Here is a 21,367-nt window from a genome sequence, read left to right as displayed (position 1 = left end):
TGGGCCTGTCCCAAACACTCCCTATATAGGGGGTGACTCCATCTTGTCCGCTCGCCTTTGGGGGCTCTGAAGCCGTGACCCAGAGGGTCCACTTCTCGGGTTCTAATAATCCATAACCTGTCTTCTCCATATATCTCTGAAATAATCTCCCGATATCTTCCCTCACCTAATCTCCGATCCTCCCAAGATCTCCTTCTCTCCTCCACACTTATTTGCTCCTCACCCAACCGCCTCCAAGACTTCCCCCGAATATCCCCCATCCTCTGGAATTCTTTGCCCCAACACGTCCGACTATCAACCACATTCGGATCCTTCAGACGGAACCGGAAAACCTCTTCAGGAAATCCTACAGCCTGCACTGACCCCGCTGCCTCCTCACCACTACCAAAGCTACCGCCTCACCAACACCAGAGTGCCTGCAACCCTCAACCTATTGTCTCCTTCCCCACCATCCTTTAGTATGTAAGCCCGCAAGGGTAGGGTCCTCGCCCCTCTGTATCAGTCTGTAATTGTTAGTTTGCTTACTGTAAGTGATATCTGTAATTCGTATGAAACCCCTTCTCATGTACAGCGCCATGGAATCAATGGTGCTGTATAAATAAATAATAATAATGATTAGCAACGTGTGAAATTATCCTAGAGATGAATTCACGAGTGGCAGATGATGAGCAAGGTGAGAAATTACCCTTGAGATGAATTGACAAGTGGCAGATGATGAGCAATGTGAGAAATTATCCTAGAGATTAATTCACAAGTGGCAGATGATGAGCAACGTGTGAAATTATCCTAGAGATGAATTCACAAGTGGCAGATGATGAGCAACATGTGAAATTATCCTAGAGATGAATTCACAAGTGGCAGATGATGAGCAAGGTGAGAAATTACCCTTGAGATAAATTGACAAGTGGCACATGATGAGCAATGTGAGAAATTATCCTACAGATGAATTCACAAGTGGCAGATGATGAGCAACGTGTGAAATTATCCTAGAGATGACTTCATAAGTAGCAGATGATGAGTAACGTGTGAAGTTATCCTAGAGATGAATTCACAAGTGGCAGATAATGAGCAACGTGTTAATTTATCCTACAGATGAATTCACAAGTGGCAGATGATGAGCAATGTGTGAAATTATCCTACAGATGAATTCACAAGTGGCAGATGATGAGCAACGTGTGAAATTATCCTACAGATGAATTCACAAGTGGCAGATGATGAGCAACATGTGAAATTACCCTAGAGATTAATTCACAAGTAGCAGATGCAGATGATGAGCAATATGTTAAATTATCCTACAGATGATTTCACTAGTGGAAGATAATGAGCAATATGTGAAATTATCCTACCGATGAATTCACAAGTGGCAGGTTTGTTACAGAAATTTATGTCACTAAAAGTCAGTTATATTCATCCACATGGGTTTGTTTTGGTGGTTACAACATGGAGTTTTGCAAGCTCCATCCAGATGATTGAGAAAATTGCAAACATTTCTGTGACAAATCTGCCGGGTGTGGAGTCACCGTGACAATGTCTGTGGCTCAACTGATCACATGATTATATTAAGTGATTAATTTAATATGGTTGCAATTCACCTTAGCTGTGATTTCTATATTAAGTGCAAGAGTGTACAATGTCAGGATCAGAGCAGAATTGTAACAAATCACATTATTCCCTCAACTAACATGTATTTCCTATCCCCACGTGATAGGTTTCATATAATTGGGGCCCCATCTTTGTGAACCCTATCAATTATTATAACATGCCCCCACTACTCATCACTGCAGTGACAAGAAATTTAGATAAAGTATTAAAAGGTTTTTCCCATCTTCGTAGATAGATATTGTTGAATAGTAAATTATACTGCTTATTGAAATGTGCAGCCGGGGTTAGGATAGTAACATTTTTTTCTTCATATAGCCAGTTGCCTATGAGACCGACCACCACTGCTGTCCAGCTTGTAAGCAGTGGACTGAAGCTGGCCAGGAAGTAACAGCACTCTCCAGCGATCCAGCTTCAAAACAGTGCTTGCAAGCTCTGTGCATGTTCTGCTGTCTAGTAGCAGTGGTCGGTCTCCAAGGCAATGAGCTGTAAACAAAAGAAAAGTGTTAAAGAAGCACTCCCACTAACATATGTATTGTTTAAATGTGTGTGTACACACATGTAATGTAGTGTGAGTGTATTAATATACTAACCTACTTCCACTCTCTCCAGTGCCGGTCTTCTGCTCTTCTCAGTGACGTCACCGCATATGAGATCTGCTGATTTAATCCACATTCGCTGTTACAATGAAAGCCTATAGACCCATGATGGTTCTAAGGCTTATATTATACAAGTCACTTCCAGATCATGCAGAACTCAGTGGTGACCTAGAGCAGTCTGCAGAGCAGTGACATCATTCAGGAGAGCAGAAGACCGGCGTTGCACACCGGATCAAGAGGCGGTAGGTGAGTATACTAATAAACTCACACTACATTACAAGAATACATACGGTATACGCATTCACACTACATTACAAGCATATATACTGTATATACACATTTAATTAATAAAAATGTTAGTGGGAATTCTTTAACAACTCAAGAACAGCTGGATATTTCAAATAGCATTAAATTGCAAAAATTGCTTACATTTACAAGTACTTTCCAACAACACCCATTTATGAAGATGGGAATATTCCTTTGATGTCTACAGGGCTAATGGAGACCCTCAAGCACTGTGCTCAGTTGTCCCTGTCAAGAGGATTTTTTTTTTATTTGCTAAACCCTTTAAGGTATTGTCATTTATGTAATTTCCTAAAGTACTTGTCTCATCAAAAACAGTCCCTATCCATATTATACCACAATTTTTATTATGCTACTTATTATACTTTTGTTGCACTACTTTTGGACATGGGGGCAGATTCATTCTCTTGACTCTACACTCCTCACAGCCACTCTAATGCCCCCTTTTCGAGACAGTATGCCGAAAATCCAAATCCTATCTGTTTTACAGTAGCACTGAAAAAAATAAATATATAGGATAATAAAGCACCATGGAAAACAAGTGGAATCATAAAGTATTACACAAATTGGAATTGGGAAGAAAATCAGGTGAACTCACAGGGATCAACTCCTCACTAGGAAACTTGTTCATAGGAAACTCCAGAAGTTACACCTTTATTATTAGTGTAGATTTACCATTGATTTTCCTGCACTATACATTTTTTAATAAAAGTTCAATTGCTTCTCACTGTTTTGCGCATTTCTATGCATGCTGCCCACATAATAATCAGGCTTCCTTGACAGACACTACTTGGTGCATGTAGTTTCCAGTTGCTTTGATGTTGATATTCTGTAATCGTTACATAAGACAGTCACTTCGTAGCATAGGTCTTTCCCCGTACCATCCAGTACGTCATGCAGCTCGTGCTTTTATCTGTCATTTTAAAATGTTTTTAAGACTTCATGATACTCTTCAGGGCAATTTCCTCATTTTTCTACCTCCTGTTCTGCTATATATCCTTCCTGTAGGGTTTTTGATTAACAAACTCCAAAGCAGAAGTGGTAAAATATTTTTTTTTATGATAACATCTTCCTCAATGGCTCATTGTTATTCTGTATTGTGAAGCCTTAATGCCTAGGAAACCATTGAGAATTTATTTGATAAGATTTTGGCCTATTAAAAAATGATTTGGTGAAGAAACTGCGGATGAACAGAGACACGTAAAACTAGATGAGCAAACAACAAAGATTTTTATCGTGCTTAGTCTCTGAGTTGATGAATTCACACTTAGTTTCCTTCTAGCCTAGACAAATGTGTGAGCTGAAAATGCATGAAAACTGGAGAGTAACATTGCCCTCTAGTGGTTGTCTGAGCTATTCTCTTGTTTTGCATGCCAGAAATGAAAATCCAAGTAAAAATACCATCTCTTATACTTTAAACTGCTACTTACTGAGTTATACAGTTGTGCTTAAAAGTTTACATACCCCAGCAGAATTTTTGCTTTCTAGGCCTTTTTTCAGAAAATATGAATGATAACACTAACATTTTTTCTCCACTCATGGTTTGTGATTGGCTGAAGCCATTTATTGTCAAACTACTGTGTTTTCACTTTTTAAATCATAATGACAACCCAAAACATCATAATGACAACCCAAAACATCCAAATGACCCTGATCAAAAGCTCACATACCCCATTTCTTAATACCGTGTATTGCCCCCTCTAACATCAATGACAGCTTGAAGTCTTTTGTGGTAGTTGTGGATGAGGTTCTTTATTTTCTCAGATGGTAAAGCTGCCCACTCTTCTTGGCAAAAAGCCTCCAGTTCCTGTAAATTCCTGGGCTGTCTAGCATGAACTGCGCGCTTGAGATCTCCGCAGAGTGGCTCAATGATATTGAGGTCAGGAGACTGAGATGGCCACTCCACAACCTTCACTTTGTTCTGCTGTAGCCAATGACAGGTCAACTTGGCCTTGTGTTTTGGATCGTTGTCATGTTGAAAGTCCAAGTATGCCCCATGTGTAGCTTCCAGGCTGATGAATGCAAATTTGCCTCCAGTATTTGCCCATAACGTGCGGCATTCATCTTTCCTTCAACTTTGACCAAGTTTCCCCAAAACTTGTGAAAAAAGGTCAAGACAGCAAAAATTCTGCCGGGGTATGTAAACTTTTGAGCACAACTGTAAAGTCAATATATTGTAACTTCCATATATATGTGACAGAATATGCACTAAAAGGTCACAAATATTTTGTCACGTCCTATTGCCACAGGTGTATAAAATTTGGCCCTTCGCCATACAGGCTACCTTTCCATTAGTGACTGAATAGCTCATTCTAAAGCGCTCAGTGATACCAGCTCAGTCCTGTAATAGTCACCGCTGTATCAATTCAGTTCATGAAATTTGTTCCTTCCTAAATATTCCACCATCAGCGGTTAGTTGTATTACACTGGTCAACAGCATTTTTGGTGCCAAAGATATTTCATCGAATTTAGGGTATTTTTGGGGTGCTGATTCTGAATATGTCATCAGTTTTGCCAGATTGGCTCAAGTTTTTGAGATTTTTGGTATCTTATTTATAGCACTTGTTGGTAAATGCGACGCATCATCTCATTAATTTCTTTGGATTAGTACTTGAACTGAGCAGTTCTCAATATAGTTTTGTGTTAATTAGTGTTCTAAAAGTTTGTTCATAGCTTGATTTTTGCACTAACTTTATGTTGTTGTCTGTTTTCCAGTGAAAAGCATGAACTCATCAAGAAGAAGTTGTCTTAACGATCCAGACTCATTCTGTTACATTTGTGGTGAATACACACTGCCAAAACATAGAAGAAACATAACAGACTTCGTAAAAAAAGTGTATTTTGCCTATTTTGGGGTTATGCTTGGGGACCAAGACAAGTTTTGGGCACCACACATAGTGTGCAAAGCATGTATCGAATTATTACGAAAATGGAGCAAAGGACAAAGAAAAAGCTTCAAATTTGGTGTTCCAATGGTGTGGAGAGAGCCAAAAAATCATCATGATGACTGTTATTTATGGTAAACACAGGTACAGGCACATCTTCACAATGAGGGACAGGCCTTCTTGCAGATTCCATGTTACTCCCATTTTCGTTTCTTATGCTTATTGAATCCTTGCACTTGCACTGCACAGAAATAACAGTCATCATGATGATTTTTTGGCTCTCTCCACACCATTGGAACACCAAATTTTAAGCTTTTTCTTTGTCCTTTGCTCCATTTTCGTAATAATTCGATACATGCTTTGCACACTATGTGTGGTGCCCAAAACTTGTCTTGGTCCCCAAGCATAACCCCAAAATAGGCAAAATACACTTTTTTTACGAAGTCTGTTATGTTTCTTCTATGTTTTGGCAGTGTGTATTCACCACAAATGTAACAGAATGAGTCTTGATCGTTAAGACAACTTCTTCTTGATGAGTTCATGCTTTTCACTGGAAAACAGACAACAACATAAAGTTAGTGCAAAAATCAAGCTATGAACAAACTTTTAGAACACTAATTAACACAAAACTATATTGAGAACTGCTCAGTTCAAGTACTAATCCAAAGAAATTAATGAGATGATGCGTCGCATTTACCAACAAGTGCTATAAATAAGATACCAAAAATCTCAAAAACTTGAGCCAATCTGGCAAAACTGATAGCATATTCAGAATCAGCACCCCAAAAATACCCCAAATTCATTAAAATATTTTGGACACCAGAAAAAATTTTTTTTTTTTGTTGACCTGTGTTATTGAAAAGTGGAAACGTTTAGGAACCAAAGCAACTAAGGCACGAAGTGGAGACCAAGTAAAGTTACAGAGAAGAGTTGCCAAGTGCTGAGGCACATAGTGCATAAAAGTCACTAACGCTCTGCTGACTCCATAACTGCAGAGTCCTTTTGAATTAACATCAGTGCTAAAATTGTGCATCAGGCACTTATGGCATGGGTTTCCAACTGTAGGCAAGCCTTCTCCCACCAAGCACAATGCTCAGCGTTGGATGGAGTGGTGTTAAGTATGCTGACACCGGACTCTGGAGCAGTTTAAAAGTGCGCTATGGAATGATGAATCACTCTTCTCTGAAATGTACAATTCGTAGAGAAAGGTTAATCTTGATGGACCTAGGTCTTTTTTCAACCTACTTAACTATGTATCTGTAACTGGCAGTCTGATGGACCAGTCTGGATTTGAACAAATGCTCAAACTTTACCAGCATGACTGCACTGTATCAACTGTACAATTTGGCGAAGGAGAGATAATACTATGGGGTTGGTTTTCAGGGCTTGGTCTTAGTTCCAGCAAAGGGAAATCCTAGTGATTCAGCATACCGAGACAATCACATACCCAGACATTTTGGATAATTATAGCTTCCACCTTTGTGAGGACAGGTTGCGGGAGGCCTTTTTGTGTCCCAGCATGGCTGTTTCCCAGTGCACAAAGCAAGCTCCATAAAGGCATAGCCTTGGACTCAACCCCATCGAATACTCTTGGGATGAACTAGAGTGTAGATTGTGAGCCAGACCCTGTCGTCCAACATTAGTGTCTGTCCTCACATATTCTCTTCTTGATGAGTACAGTTAAATTTCTCAGAGACACACTCCTAAACTTTGCAGAAAGACTTCCCAGAAGAGTGGAAGCTGTTACAGCTACATAGGGCGGGACTACCTCCATATTAATGCCTATGGGCTTAGAGTTAGAACTCATAAAAGTTCCTACAGATGAAATATATAGATGCCCCAATATTTTCATCTGGCTGAAATCTAACAATGGGTTTTTATTACTCTTTTGCATGCCGAAACAAAGATATTTCACATCCGCCCACCACATGTTCCTCTTCTTGCAGCTATTACACTAAACAAATGTTATCTTTTGTGTGCAAAGTCTAAGCAAATTATTATTTTATTTTTTTTAATTACTTCTCAGGAAATTTGTATATTTTAAGAGAAACTTCAATCGTCAGGAAGAGCAGCCACAGAAAATTAGACTTTACAATGACTGATCTCTCCTAACACTCAGATTGCCACTGGTTCCTAAATTAGAGATTTTATTAGTAGATGTGCGTATATTAGGCAATCGATGTGATACTGTGATACCCTTAGATTCACCTGTTGGGAGGCAGTGACAGGTATTATATGCGAGGGTCGCTATGTATCTACCAGGATGTGCATAGAAGAGTATCAAACTGCTGCAGTGCATTGCAGTCACAGGTATAGCTGTGGCTGCAGTGCAAAATACAAGTGTAGACCTGGTCAAGTTATTTGACCAAGGCAATGTTTAGGAAAACCCATTAAGGGCTTTTATTTTTGGAGCGAACTACAGGATGGTAGTGGGGCAGTTCGCTCCCTTCAGGCTGGGTTTTACAAGTGGCCCATGGCCACAGATTCCATTTAAAAACCCTGAAGTAAAGGGTTTGGGTGTGTCAGTGTTTGTTTCGCAAGCGACAGAGCAGGTGGCTCTGCAACTGCCGGCTGGTGTGAGGTAATACAGAGCCAAGAAAAGCAAACGTCTGGCACCCCTCAGCATGACACAGTGATGCAGTTACCCATGGCACCCGGTCTCAGTTACAGACTGTTTTGACGCTTCAGCTGCTTTCTGGAGGACACCATATGCTTTTTCACTTTGTGTGAGTTTTTGGACATTAAACACGTTTGCTTTGAACTTTTCTGGGTCACTGCCTCATTACTGCACGGTGTGGACACCGCTGCACTACAGTGTTTTATTATCATGTGTTTTGTGCATTTTACGTCCTTTTTAACAGTACCGTTGTTATTAAATGGTATCTGTCAGCAGGTTTTGTATCTAAAATGAGGACATCAAGAGGTAGGGTTAAAACACTGAATTTAATGATGTGTCACTTATCAAGCTATATGCTGTTGTTTACTTACAATTAAGGTTTCATCACTAGGACATTATCATTGCTGTGACAAACGTGAAAACTGTCCCCTCCCGTGATAAGCAGCTCACTGTCAATAGACAATTACATACAGAGCCTGGTGTGGGTGTGGTTAGCTTTCTCAGCTCTGCTGGATTGCTAAATCTAAGAACTCTGCACCCAGTACATTAAGAGATACTGTATATCCTTGGATTCAGGGTCTCTTTTCATACAATATGCTGCTCTCAGATGAAGTAGCAAAAACCTGCTGACAGATTCCCTTTAAATCTAAATTGTGTTAGTGATTGAATAAGGTTGGAAGTGATCATAATCTTTTCATGTCATTTGTTTTGCATAGCTACCACCTCTTTTACCATTGGTTCCAGAAGTCCAGAAGCCACTTAGTCAACAGAACTGGTACCATGGTGCTATTCCACGAACTGAGGTTCAAGGATTGTTAATAAACAACGGTGATTTTCTTGTTCGTGAAAGCCAAGGGAAACAGGAATATGTGCTGTCTGTGCTGTGGGATGGCCAGCCGAGGCATTTCATCATTCAGTGTATAGATGTAAGTTTCCAGGGTTACACAACATAATAAAACATGGGGACATTTTCTTATTCCTTTGATTTCACAAGAATTATTTGACCCTCTTACTGTTTTATGTGACGTTTACAGTGATGGAAGTAGCCCTCTTCGTATTTAGTGTTACCAGTGTATCTTGGTCCATGTCTCCTTGGGCACCTACAGATGTGTCCACCATTAACCTTTCTTTCATTGCATTCATTTATACAAGTTGGCATGATAGCAGATTAATACAATCTCTCCATCCAGTAAAAAGTACTTAATTAAACATATGTATTTTTTAACATGGCAGCTTTGATTGACAGATGGTAAACAGATGGCATTCATTAAAGGCACCCATCACGGCCATCTAGTTAAAAAAAAAAAAAAAAAAAAAAGGATGCATCAAACTATGCCAACTGAAGTCCTGTGATACAGCTCAAAATATTTAATGTTTAATGAAAAGTCAAAACATCCTGGTAGCTTCAGACAAATGTTCAGAATAATGTATCATGCGTGTGTAGATGAGGGTTCCCTGAAAAATGGACACAGGAAAATTGCCCACAATAAAATTGCGCACATGACAAATGCCCACAGGAAAAATTGCCCACACGGACAATTGCCCACATGGAAAATTGCCCACACGGAAAATTCCCCACACGGAAAATTGCCCACATGGAAAATTGCCCACATGGAAAATTGTCAATTGCAGCATCACAAAGTGTCAGATATATTATATTTGAGGTGCAAGGTGAGGATGTTCACATGTGTGATCAACTTGTGATTTACAGCTGACCTAGTGCAAAACTGCAAACATGCTGAAGCTCTGTGGTTTGTAGCAGTCTGTCATTCTCAGCAATAGATAGACCTAGTCTGCTCTCCTCTCTCACTGATTCTGCCTCCTCCCACCAGCCCAGAACAGCAGCACATGCAGAACCAGCAGCAGTGTGATCCAGGGGAGTCATCACTGCTATCAGTACTCACAAAAGAATCACTGCATTATCTGTGGAGTTACATGGGACTGCAGGTCACATCTAATACATTATCATCTCAGTGGGTGCCCACCAAAAGCAGGGTGCTGCGGGCTGAGATAGATGGTCCTGGAAGCCCAGAAGGCACAGGAGAAAATTGAGATTCTGTCAGAATCTGTCAGAGGAGCCAGAAGTCCCATAGCAGTGCCGCTCTCCCATTGATTTCAGTTGCAGTGAATCTGGCGCCTGCACTTCCTTCCCTGTCCACTTATGACTACCAAGAGTAAGAATGAACAGACCCCACCTAGTTATGTATCATACACATATACTGCAGGTGCAGGCAGGCATAGGATGGAAGGAAATGCAGAGTGGATTTGAATAAGGGTCTCTAGGCCCAGACACACCACACTGAGAGCGGAATAAGGGTCTCTAGGCCCAGACACACCACAATGAGAGTGGAATAAGGGTCTCTAGGCCCAGACACACCACACTGAGAGCGGAATAAGGGTCTCTAGGCCCAGACACCATAGTGAGAGTAGAATTATTGTTAGCACAGTGGAATGACAACTCCTAAGAACAGAATCCGTACTCTGGGACTAGGGATGAGTGAACCGAACCTGTAGAACCTGGAGAAGTAAACTGGGCCCAGAGACCTTTGTTGAAATCCATTCTGCATTTTCTTTGCTGCCTGTGTTGTGCTGTATTGTATTTCAATGGAGCCCATGGAAGTCAAGGACAATCACCCGGCAGCTAATTATTTGCAGGTTTGCAATGATTGATTAATAAACTTAAGTTATTATTGTTATTAGAACTCCTAAATAAACTGTTCTTAATAAACTTGTCGGTAGTTTTTTATGTGGGCAATTGTTGCCGACATTCTTCTGTGCTGCAGAGCATCTCACCTATAATTCTATACTATTCTCTGTTCTGCAGAGCATCTCACCTATAATTCTATACTATTCTCTGTTCTGCAGAGCATCTCACGTATACCTGCCTACTATCCCCCTGTCCTGCAGAGCATTTAACCTATATCTCTTTGCTATTCTCTGTCCTGCAGAGCTTCTCACCTATAATTCTATATTATTCTTCTGCCGTGCAGAGCATCTCACCTATAATTCTATATTATTCTTCTGCCCTGCAGAGCATGTCACGTATACCTGCATAATATCCCCCTGTCCTGCAGAGCATTTAACCTGTATGTCTTTGCTATTCTGTCCTGCAGAGCATCTCACCTATAATTCTATTTATTATTCTGCCCTGCAGAGCATCTCACGAATACCTGCATACTATCCCCTTGTCCTGCAGAGCATTTAACCTATATCTTTTCTATTCTCTGTCCTGCAGAGCATCTCACCTATAATTCTATATTATTCTTCTGCCCTGCAGAGCATCTCACGAATACCTGCATACTATCCCCTTGTCCTGCAGAGCATTTAACCTATATCTTTTCTATTCTCTGTTCTGCAGAGCATCTCACCTATAATTCTATATTATTCTTTTGCCCTGCAGAGCATCTCACATATACCTGCATACTATCCCCCTGTCCTGAAGAGCATTTAAACTATAGGTCTTTGCTATTCTCTGTCCTGCAGAGCATTTCACCTATAATTATATATTATTCTTCTGCCCTGCAGAGCATCTCATGTATACATGCATATACTATCCCCCTGTCCTACAGAGCATTTAACCTATAATTCAGCCTGTGGGCAATTTTCTGTGGGCATTTTTCACCTTGCACCTCAAATATCATGGATCTGAAACTTTGTGATGCTGCAATTGGCAATTTTCCGTGTGGGCAATTTTCCGTGTGGGCAATTTTCCTGTGGGCATTTTTCTGGTCACCGTAGATGAGGAAGCCTCTAACACTAATTTTCAGTTGTCTCTGAGCTAGGGGCTGGAGACTTGCTGCTAGATGTCTCCAGTACATCATATAGACACACTTGAAGGGCTCCTACTCTCCAGTCTCTATGTAGCACAAAGACAGAAGCATCGGCATGGAGCACATCATACAGCAGTACTGAGCAGTATAAGGGTGCGTGTCCACTGTCCGGATTAGCTGCGGATTGGACGCTGTGTACAACCGCAGCATTCAATCCACAGCATCCAGATGTTACAGCATAGTGGAGGGGATTTTATGAAACACGCACCCGATGAAACACACATTGTCAAATGGTTAGGTTTGTTCAGAATTAAAAAAAAAAAAAAAAATAGCATCACACCAGTCCATGAACTGTGTGTGTTTTTTTTGCTGCATAGGTCTACTAAAGTGAATGAGGTTAAACTGGGGTTACACAATCTATGGAAAAGTGCCGCACTGTTTTTGGAAAAAAAGTAGACTTATTTATTTATTTATTTATTTATTTTTTTAATCCTCAACAACCCCTTTAAGGAAGGACACACTTACAGTATATGGAGAAAAGGGCATTTGCCAGAATTATGCTCCTCAATATGAACACAACATTGGTAGATGTGATAAGAACTAACTAGTTATAGTAGTACCCTACCATAGAGAACTTTTTGGCTTATACTGTATATCCTTGAGAAATGAACACAAAAATTATACTTTCTTTTAACTTTTTTCATATTTGTATATTTATTTTATATTTCTTGTATAACTTGTTGATATAATATTAAATCAAGTATTGGCTTTTCTTTTTAATTTGCAATTAAAAGAATCTCTACAGACTGGAAGGAGAAGCATTTCCTACTATCCCTTTGCTAGTTGACAACTTTCTCAAGACTAGACAAGTGGTCACAAAGAAGAGTGGTGTTATATTATGTAAAGCCATTGTGAAGGTAATGTGAACAAAATATTAATAGAATATCTGCTTATTTGGATATGCACATGGAAATATAAGCTTTATGTGGTAGGTTGTAAAATTTGCATGAATGTCAAAGATTTTGAAATATGGGCCACACCTTATCCAAAATTTTCACGTTTGATAAACTACTATGTAAATAAAAGGTACAACACGTGGAAGAATCAGAGTAGGTTCTTACCTGAAGTATAGTTACACCGCAAACCTGGGCTAGGGCAAATTATATATGTTATGTACTCTTGGTGTATAAGTCAGATACTCAAATTATCACTATACAGACATATATTTCCCGGACGTGGTAGGAAAAATGACCATTCAGATTGAACACAAAAGCCAATCAGAAAATAAGTACCGTATATACTCGAGTATAAGCCGAGATTTTCAGCCCAAATTTTTGGGCTGAAAGTGCCCCTCTCGGCTTATACTCGAGTCATGATCGGTGGTGGGGTCGGCGGGTGAGCACTGTCATATACTTACCTAGTCCCGGCGTTCCTGTCGCTCCCCCTGCCTGTCACACGGTCTTCGGTGCCGCAGCCTCTTCCCCTGAGCGGTCACGTGGGACCGCTCATTAGAGAAATGAATAGGCTGCTCCACCTCCCATAGGGGCGGAGCCGCCTATTCATTTCTCTAATCAGCGGTGCCGGTGACCGCTGATAGAGGAAGAGGCTGCGGCAACGAAGACAGGCAGGGGGAAGGAGCGGGACGCCGGGAGCAGGTAAGTATCGCATAGTCACCTGTCCTCGTTCCACTCGCCGGGCGCTGTCTCCATCTTCCCGGCATCTCTCCGCTCTGACTGTTCAGGCAGAGGGCGCGATGACGCATATAGTGTGCGCGCTGCCCTCTGCCTGATCAGTCAGTGCGGAGAGACGCCGGGAAGATGGCGCCGAGGAGCTGCAAGCAAGAGAGGTGAGTATGTGTTTTATTATTTTATTGCAGCAGCAGCACAGCTATGGGGCAATAATGGTGCAGAGCACTATATGGCACAGCTATGGGGCAATAACGGTGCAGAGCACTGTATGGCACAGCTATGGGGCAATAATGGTGCAGAGCACTATATGGCACAGCTATGGGGCAATAATGGTGCAGAGCACTATATGGCACAGCTATGGGGCAATAACGGTGCAGAGCACTGTATGGCACAGCTATGGGGCAATAATGGTGCAGAGCACTATATGGCACAGCTATGGGGCAATAATGGTGCAGAGCACTATATGGCACAGCTATGGGGCAATAATGGTGCAGAGCACTATATGGCACAGCTATGGGGCAATAATGGTGCAGAGCACTATATGGCACAGCTATGGGGCAATAACGGTGCAGAGCACTATATGGCACAGCTATGGGGCAACGGTGCAGAGCACTATATGGCACAGCTATGGGGCAACGGTGCAGAGCACTATATATATGGCACAGCTATGGGGCAACGGTGCAGAGCACTATATGGCACAGCTATGGGGCAACGGTGCAGAGCACTATATATATGGCACAGCTATGGGGCAACGGTGCAGAGCACTATATGGCACAGCTATGGGGCAACGGTGCAGAGCACTATATGGCACAGCTATGGGGCAACGGTGCAGAGCACTATATGGCACAGCTATGGGGCAATGGTGCAGAGCACTATATGGCACAGCTATGGGACAATAACGGTGCAGAGCACTATATGGCACAGCTATGGGGCAATGGTGCAGAGCACTATATGGCACAGCTATGGGGCAACGATGCAGAGCACTATATGGCACAGCTATGGGGCAATGGTGCAGAGCACTATATGGCACAGCTATGGGGCAATGGTGCAGAGCACTATATGGCACAGCTATGGGGCAACGGTGCAGAGCATTATATATATGGCACAGCTATGGGGCAACGGTGCAGAGCACTATATATAAGGCACAGCTTTATGTGGAGTATCTATGGGGCAACGGTGCAGAGCATTGTATATATGGCACAGCTTTATGTGGAGCATCTATGGGGCCATAATGAACGGTGCAGAGCATTATATGTGGCACAGCTTTATGTGGAGCATCTATGGGGCCATAATGAACGGTATGGAGTATCTGTTTTTAATTTTGAAATTCACCGGTACCTGCTGCATTTTCCACCCTAGGCTTATACTCGAGTCAATAAGTTTTCCCAGTTTTTTGTGGCAAAATTAAGGGGGTCGGCTTATACTCGGGTCGGCTTATACTCGAGTATATACGGTAATAGAAAACCTTTATTGAATACCGTATTTTTCAGACTATAAGGCCAGGATCACACATGCGAGAAATACGTCCGAGTCTCGCATGTTAATGCCCGGCATTGCCGGCGTCACTCAGGAGCGGAACGTGCGGCCGCATAGCAATACATGCAGCTGGCACGCTCCGCTCCTGAGTGACAGGAGCAATGCCGGGTATTAACCCCTTCATCCCGAAGCCTGTTTTCACCTAAGTGACAGGGCCAATTTTTACAATTCTGACCACTGTCACTTTATGAGGTCATAACTCTGAAACGCTTCAACGGATCCTGGTGATTCTGACATTGTTTTCTCGTGACATATTGTACTTCATGATAGTGGTAAAACTTCTTCGATATGACTTGCATTTATTTGTGAAAAAAACAGAAATTTGTCGAAAATTATGAAAATTTAGCAATTTTCAAAATTTTCGTTTTTATGCCCTTAAATTAGAGAGTTATATCACATAATATAGTTAATAAGAAACATTTCCCACATGTCTGCTTTACATCAGCACAATTTTGGAAACATAATTTTTTTTTGTTAGGGAGTTATAAGGGTTAAAAGTTGACCAGCGATTTCTCATTTTTGCAACAAAATTTGCAAAACCATTTTTTTTACGGACCACCTCACACTTGAAGTGACTTTGAGGGGTCTATATGACAGAAAATACCCAAAAGTGACACCATTCTAAAAACTGCACCACTCAAGGTACTCAAAACCACATTGAAAAATTTTATTAACCCTTCAGGTGCTTCACAGGAATTTTTGGAATGTTTAAAAAAAATTGAACATTTAACTTTTTTTTTTACAAAATTTTTACTTCAGATCCAATTTGTTTTATCTTACCAAGGGTAACAGGAGAAATTGGACCACAAAAGTCGTTGTACAATTTGTCCTGAGTACGCCGATAACCCACATGTTGGGGTAAACCAATGTTTGGGCACATGGCAGAGCTCAGAAGGGAAGGAGCGCCATTTGACTTTTCAATGCAAGATTTGCTGGAATTGAGATCGGAACCCATGTCCCGATTGGAGAGCCTCTGACGTGCCTAAACAGTGGAAACCCCCACAAGTTACACCATTTTGGAAAGTAGACCCCCTAAGGAACTTATCTAGATGTGTGGTGAGCACTTTGAACCTCCAAGTGCTTCACAGAAGTTTACAATGTAGAGCCGTGAAAAAAATGTCATATTAATTTTCCCAAAAAATGATCTTTTCGCCCCAAATTTTTTATTTTCCCAAGGGTAACAGGATAAATTGGGCCCCAAAAGTTGTTGTGCAATTTGTCCTGAGTACGCTGATACTTCATATATGGGGATAAACCACTGTTTGAGCGCATGGCAGAGCTCGGAAGGGAAGGAGCGCCGTTTGACTTTTCAATGCAAAATTGGCTGGAATTGAGATCGGAACCCATGTCGCGTTTGGAGAGCCCCTGACGTGCCAAAACAGTAGAAACCCCCCACAAGTGACCCCATTTTGGAAAGAAGACCCCCTAAGGAACTTATCTAGTTGTGTGGTGAGCACTTTTAACCCCCAATTTTTTCACTAAAGTTTAGAATGTAGCGCCGTGAAAATTAAAAAATTATTTTTTCTTTCCACAAAATGATGTTTTAGCCCGCAATTTTTTCCCAAGGGTAACAGGAGAAATTGGACCACAAAAGTTGTTGTCCAATTTGTGCTGAGTACGCTGATACCCCATATATGGGGGGGAACCACTGTTTGGGCGCACGGCAGAGCTCGGAAGGGAAGGAGCGCCGTTTGAAATGCAGACTTAGATGGATTGGTCTGCAGGCGTCATGTTGCATTTGCAGAGTCCCTGATGTACCTAAACAGTAGAAACCCCCCACAAGTGACCCCATATTGGAAACTAGACCCCCCAAGGAACTTATCTAGATGTGTTGTGAGAACTTTGAACCAACAAGTGTTTCACTACAGTTTATAACGCAGAGCCGTGAAAATAAAAAATATATTTTTTTCCACGAAAATGATATTTTAGCCCCCACATTTTTTTTTCCCAAGGGTAACAGGAGAAATTGGACCACAAAAGTTGTTGTCCAATTTGTGCTGAGTACGCTGATACCCCGTATATGGGGGGGAACCACTGTTTGGCGCACGGCAGAGCTCGGAAGGGAAGGAGCACTGTTTTACTTGTTCAAAGCAGAATTGGCTGGAATTGAGATCGGACGCCATGTCGCGTTTGGAGAGCCCCTGATGTGCCTAAACAGTGGAAACCCCCCAATTCTAACTGAAACCCTAGCCCTAACCCCAGCCCTAACCCTAGCCCTAACCCCAACCCTAACCCCAACCCTAACCCTAGCCGTAACCCTAACCCTAACGGGAAAATGGAAATAAATACATATTTTTAAATTTTATTATTTTTCCCTAACTAAGGGGGTGATGAAGGGGGGTTTGATTTACTTTTATAGCGTTTTTTTTGGCGGATTTTTATGATTGGCAGCCGTCACACACTAAAAGATGCTTTTTATTGGAAAAAATAGTTTTTGCATCACCACATTTTGAGAGCTATAATTTTTCCATATTTTGGTCCACAGAGTCATGTGAGATCTTGTTTTTTGCGGGACGAGTTGACGATTTTATTGGTAACATTTTAGGGCACATGACATTTTTTGATTGCTTTTTATTCCGATTTTTGGGAGGCGGAATGAACAAAAACCAGCAATTCCTGAAATTCTTTTAGGGGGGGGGGGGCGTTTATAGCGTTCCACGTGTGGTAAAATTGATAAAGCAGCTTTATTCTTCAGGTCAGTACGATTACAGCGATACCTCATTTATATAATTTTTTTATGTTTTGGCGCTTTTACACAATAAAAACTATTATATAAAAAAAATAATTGTTTTTGCATCGCTTTATTCTGAGAGCTATAACTTTTTTATTTTTCTGCTGATTATGCTGTATGGCAGATTTTTTTGCGGGACAAGATGACGTTTTCAGCGGTACCATGGTTATTTATATGCGTCTTTTTGATCGCGTGTTATTCCACTTTTTGTTCGCCTGTATGATAATAAAGCTTTGTTTTTTGCCTTGTGTTTTTTTTTTTTTTTTTTTTTGCGGTTTTCACTGAAGGGATTAACTAGTGGGATAGTTTTATAGAGCGGGTCGTTACGGACGCAGCGATACCAAATACGTGTACTTTTATTGTTTTTTTAATTTACACAAATAAATGGATTTACTGGGAAATGGTTTTTTTTTTTCCTTTATTTGGGGATTTTATTTTTTTTTTTTTATACATTTTTTTTTTTTTTTTTTTTAATTTTCTACTATTGTCCCAGGGTGGGACATCACTGTATTACATCAGATCGTTGATCTGACAGTGTGCATAGCACTCTGTCAGATCAACGATCTAACAGGCAAGCTTAGGAGGCTTTCCGGCGCCTGCTCTCAGCAGCTCTTGCAGGCGCCGGCAAGCCAGGTCATTTTATGACCCGGAAGGAGTCCCGCGGCCATCTTGGATCCGGGGACTCCTTCCGGAGCAACGTGATCTCATCGCGTTGCTCCGGTGGGAGAGCGCAGGGAGCCCCCGTCCCTGCGCGATCCCCCTCTATGCCGCTGTCACTACTGACAGCGGCATCAGAGGGGTTAAATGCCCGCGATCGGGGCTAGCGCCGATCGTGGGCATTGCCGCGGGGTGTCAGCTGTCATATACAGCTGACACCCGCACCCGATCACCGCGGCGCTCAGCGTGAGACCGCGGTGATCGGTGCGCCGTACTAGTACTGCTGCTGGCACAAATGCAGTGCCGGCATCGCAGTACTAGTACGGCGTGTGGCGCGAAGGGGTTAACATACGAGACTCGGACATATTTCTCGCATGTGTGATCCCGGCCTAAGACGCAATCTTATCCTTAAATTTTTTTCGGGAAAATGGGAGTGCGTCTTATAATTTGAATACAGCTTGTCATGGGAAAGGTGGCAGGAGTCTGGCAATATTGTGGACTGATGCTGCAGCTTCTGGGTTGGGAGGAGGGGGTGGTATGTTTCACCAGGTCATTACGAGTTCATAGACACCAAACATTTCTAGGTTCTTTTTTATCTAAGAGGTGAAAAAAATTCCAATCTTTGTTAAAAAAAAAATTGTGCAATTTTCCGATTCATGACTAAGGGTGCTATGTCACCAGAAACGCGTAGATAGTGTTTTTAATTATATTGTGCTGTTGTTTTATCCTCTATTTTTTGATATGAAGTGAATAAAGTATCAAGACTTTGCTTTTTCACCACCTCGTTGAGCTGGATTTTTTTCTATTTCCTGCAATTTTCCGATACCCGTAGCTTCTCCATTTTTCGTGATCACGGATTGGGTGAGGGCTTATTTTTTGCGTGCCGAGGTGACGTTTTTATTGATATCATTTTGGTGCAGATACGATCTTTTGATCGCCCGTTATGGCATTTTAATGCAATGTCGCGGCAACCAACGTAATTCTGGCATTTTTACTTTTTTTCTCACTGCACCGTTTAGCGATTAGGTTAATCCTTTTTTCATTGATAGATCGGGCAATTCTGAACCCAGCGATACCAAATATGTGTATGTTTGATTTTATTTTTATTGCTTTATTTTAAATGGGGTGAAAGGGGGGTGATTTGAACTTTAATTTTTTTATTTTTTTCTATATTTTTAAAAACTTTTTTTTACTTTTGGCATGCTTCAATAGTCTCCATGGGAGACCAAAAGTTGCCATAACCTGATCAGTTCGCCTGTATATAGCTGAATTACTCACTTGCTATGAGTGCCAACCACTGGGCGGCGCTCACAACAAGCGAGCAGTGACAATCATAGAGGTCTCCCAGAGACTGCTGGTTGTCATTCCAACCCATCAGTGACCCGCGATCATGTGACGGGTGTCACCGGTGGGCGGATTTCGAGCACAGTTGCCGGAAACGTGACTTAAATGCGGCTGTCAGCTTTTGACTGCGGCATTTAATGGGTTAATAGCCACGTGTGGATAGTGATTTCACACGTGGCTGTTCCTGGCACATGTCAGCTGTTCAAAACAGCTGACATGTGCCGGGAAAGATGTGGGCTCACCACCAGAGCCCACATCAAAGGGAGGGAGTCAGACATCGGTGTACTATTACGCCTGATGTCGGAAGGGGGTTAAAGATCAAGAGGCATAATACCTGTATGGTTCAGACTGTGAGTGTGGTGTCTACTCTGACGGGCGTTCTGGTATGAACCTTCGTCAGCGGGTGACCATTTATATACGTGGATATATGTATAATTGTCTATAGGAATATTTGCACATACTGTAATAATTATTTTACTATATGCACATTAATCACCTTAAAATACAGTGGTAACAACGGCCATGATATAATCCTTAGCCATAGACACACCTGCCACAGCCCCTAACATGTGTTTCATGTGTCTGCTTCCTCAAGACTTGCATCCACCTGAGGAAGCAGACACATGAAAAGTGCATTGGACTGTGGAAAACGCTGTGAGTAAGAACTGTGTTTACATTTAATTGGAACATGTCACTTAATTTATGGAACCTGGCTGCACAATTGCATTCAGGTATGTTTTTCTCTAAAATGCTCCAGTGTTTCAGACAAAATATAGTCTGGCACCGCCCCTAGCCAGCTATTCTTTGCACCCCTTCAGGTGATTGACAGGTCTCTGTGCACACATTGGAGAGACCTGTCAATCAACTAGAGCGGTGTGAGAAGGCTGCTCTTAAAACTATAAGAGTATTTCAGAAAAAAACATACCTAGATGCAGTTGTGCAGCCAAGCTCTGATTTATGCTACCTGTGGTTTGGGCGGCCTGAATTAAATCACAAGTTCCCTTTAACTGTAATTTGGCACTGGAGTTATGATGCTCTTTTCACTCCAGTTCTTGGCTTGTACCTCGAGATAAAAAATTAGCAAGTTTTCACAGTCAGGCATTTGGCTATATTAATGATTTGGTTCTGTGAGTGTTAGACCTATTTTGTATTGTTGTGCTTGGTTTGAAGCCCTCTTTATGGACTGTTCCATAGATGGTTTTAAAATTTGTCTAATAAAGGTATGGCTGTATTTTTATGATAGTCTTTTTACTAGTTTTCTGTGTGTTGTACTATTGAGGAGTTCCTATCGATGTAACATATACAGTACTGTAAATTATTTTAAGTTAAAGCAAACCTGTCTGAAGGATTTTGCTAAGTAAAAAGGCCTGCCCACAGGCCGCCCCGAAGCACAAGCCATCTGTCTCTATGATGAGGAACATGTTTGTGCTTTGGGGCGGCCTGTGACCAGGTCTTTCCTTGGTTTCTCTGGCTTAGAGCAGGAAGATAAGACTCTGCTTACAGAGCACGGGCATATCATTACCTGCAAACTAGTAACACTAAATACACAAGAACCACAAGACGGATTTCTTCACACCAGGTATCAATTTAATCAGTATAACAGCGGCAACTTGAGACTGTCTGTAGTTTACTTAGCAA

The 21,367-nt window shown here is 41.6% G+C and overlaps 1 protein-coding gene across 1 annotated transcript in view; it reads left to right on the top strand.

Moving 5' to 3' along the window:
• The window catches only part of FES (FES proto-oncogene, tyrosine kinase), a 229,468-nt gene that overhangs the window by 156,214 nt on the left and 51,887 nt on the right, over window positions 1-21,367 (top strand). Inside the window, exons 11-12 of the mRNA XM_077263560.1 lie at window positions 8,720-8,929; window positions 12,568-12,690. Coding sequence (XP_077119675.1) covers window positions 8,720-8,929; window positions 12,568-12,690 — 333 coding nt within the window. The remainder of the gene's footprint in view (window positions 1-8,719; window positions 8,930-12,567; window positions 12,691-21,367) is intronic.

Source organism: Ranitomeya variabilis, chromosome 5, assembly GCF_051348905.1.
Source record: "Ranitomeya variabilis isolate aRanVar5 chromosome 5, aRanVar5.hap1, whole genome shotgun sequence".
In the NCBI taxonomy this organism is placed as follows: Eukaryota; Metazoa; Chordata; class Amphibia; order Anura; family Dendrobatidae; genus Ranitomeya; species Ranitomeya variabilis.
Note: the sequence above shows the minus strand (reverse complement) of the source record. Positions and strands in the feature narration are given on the sequence as shown.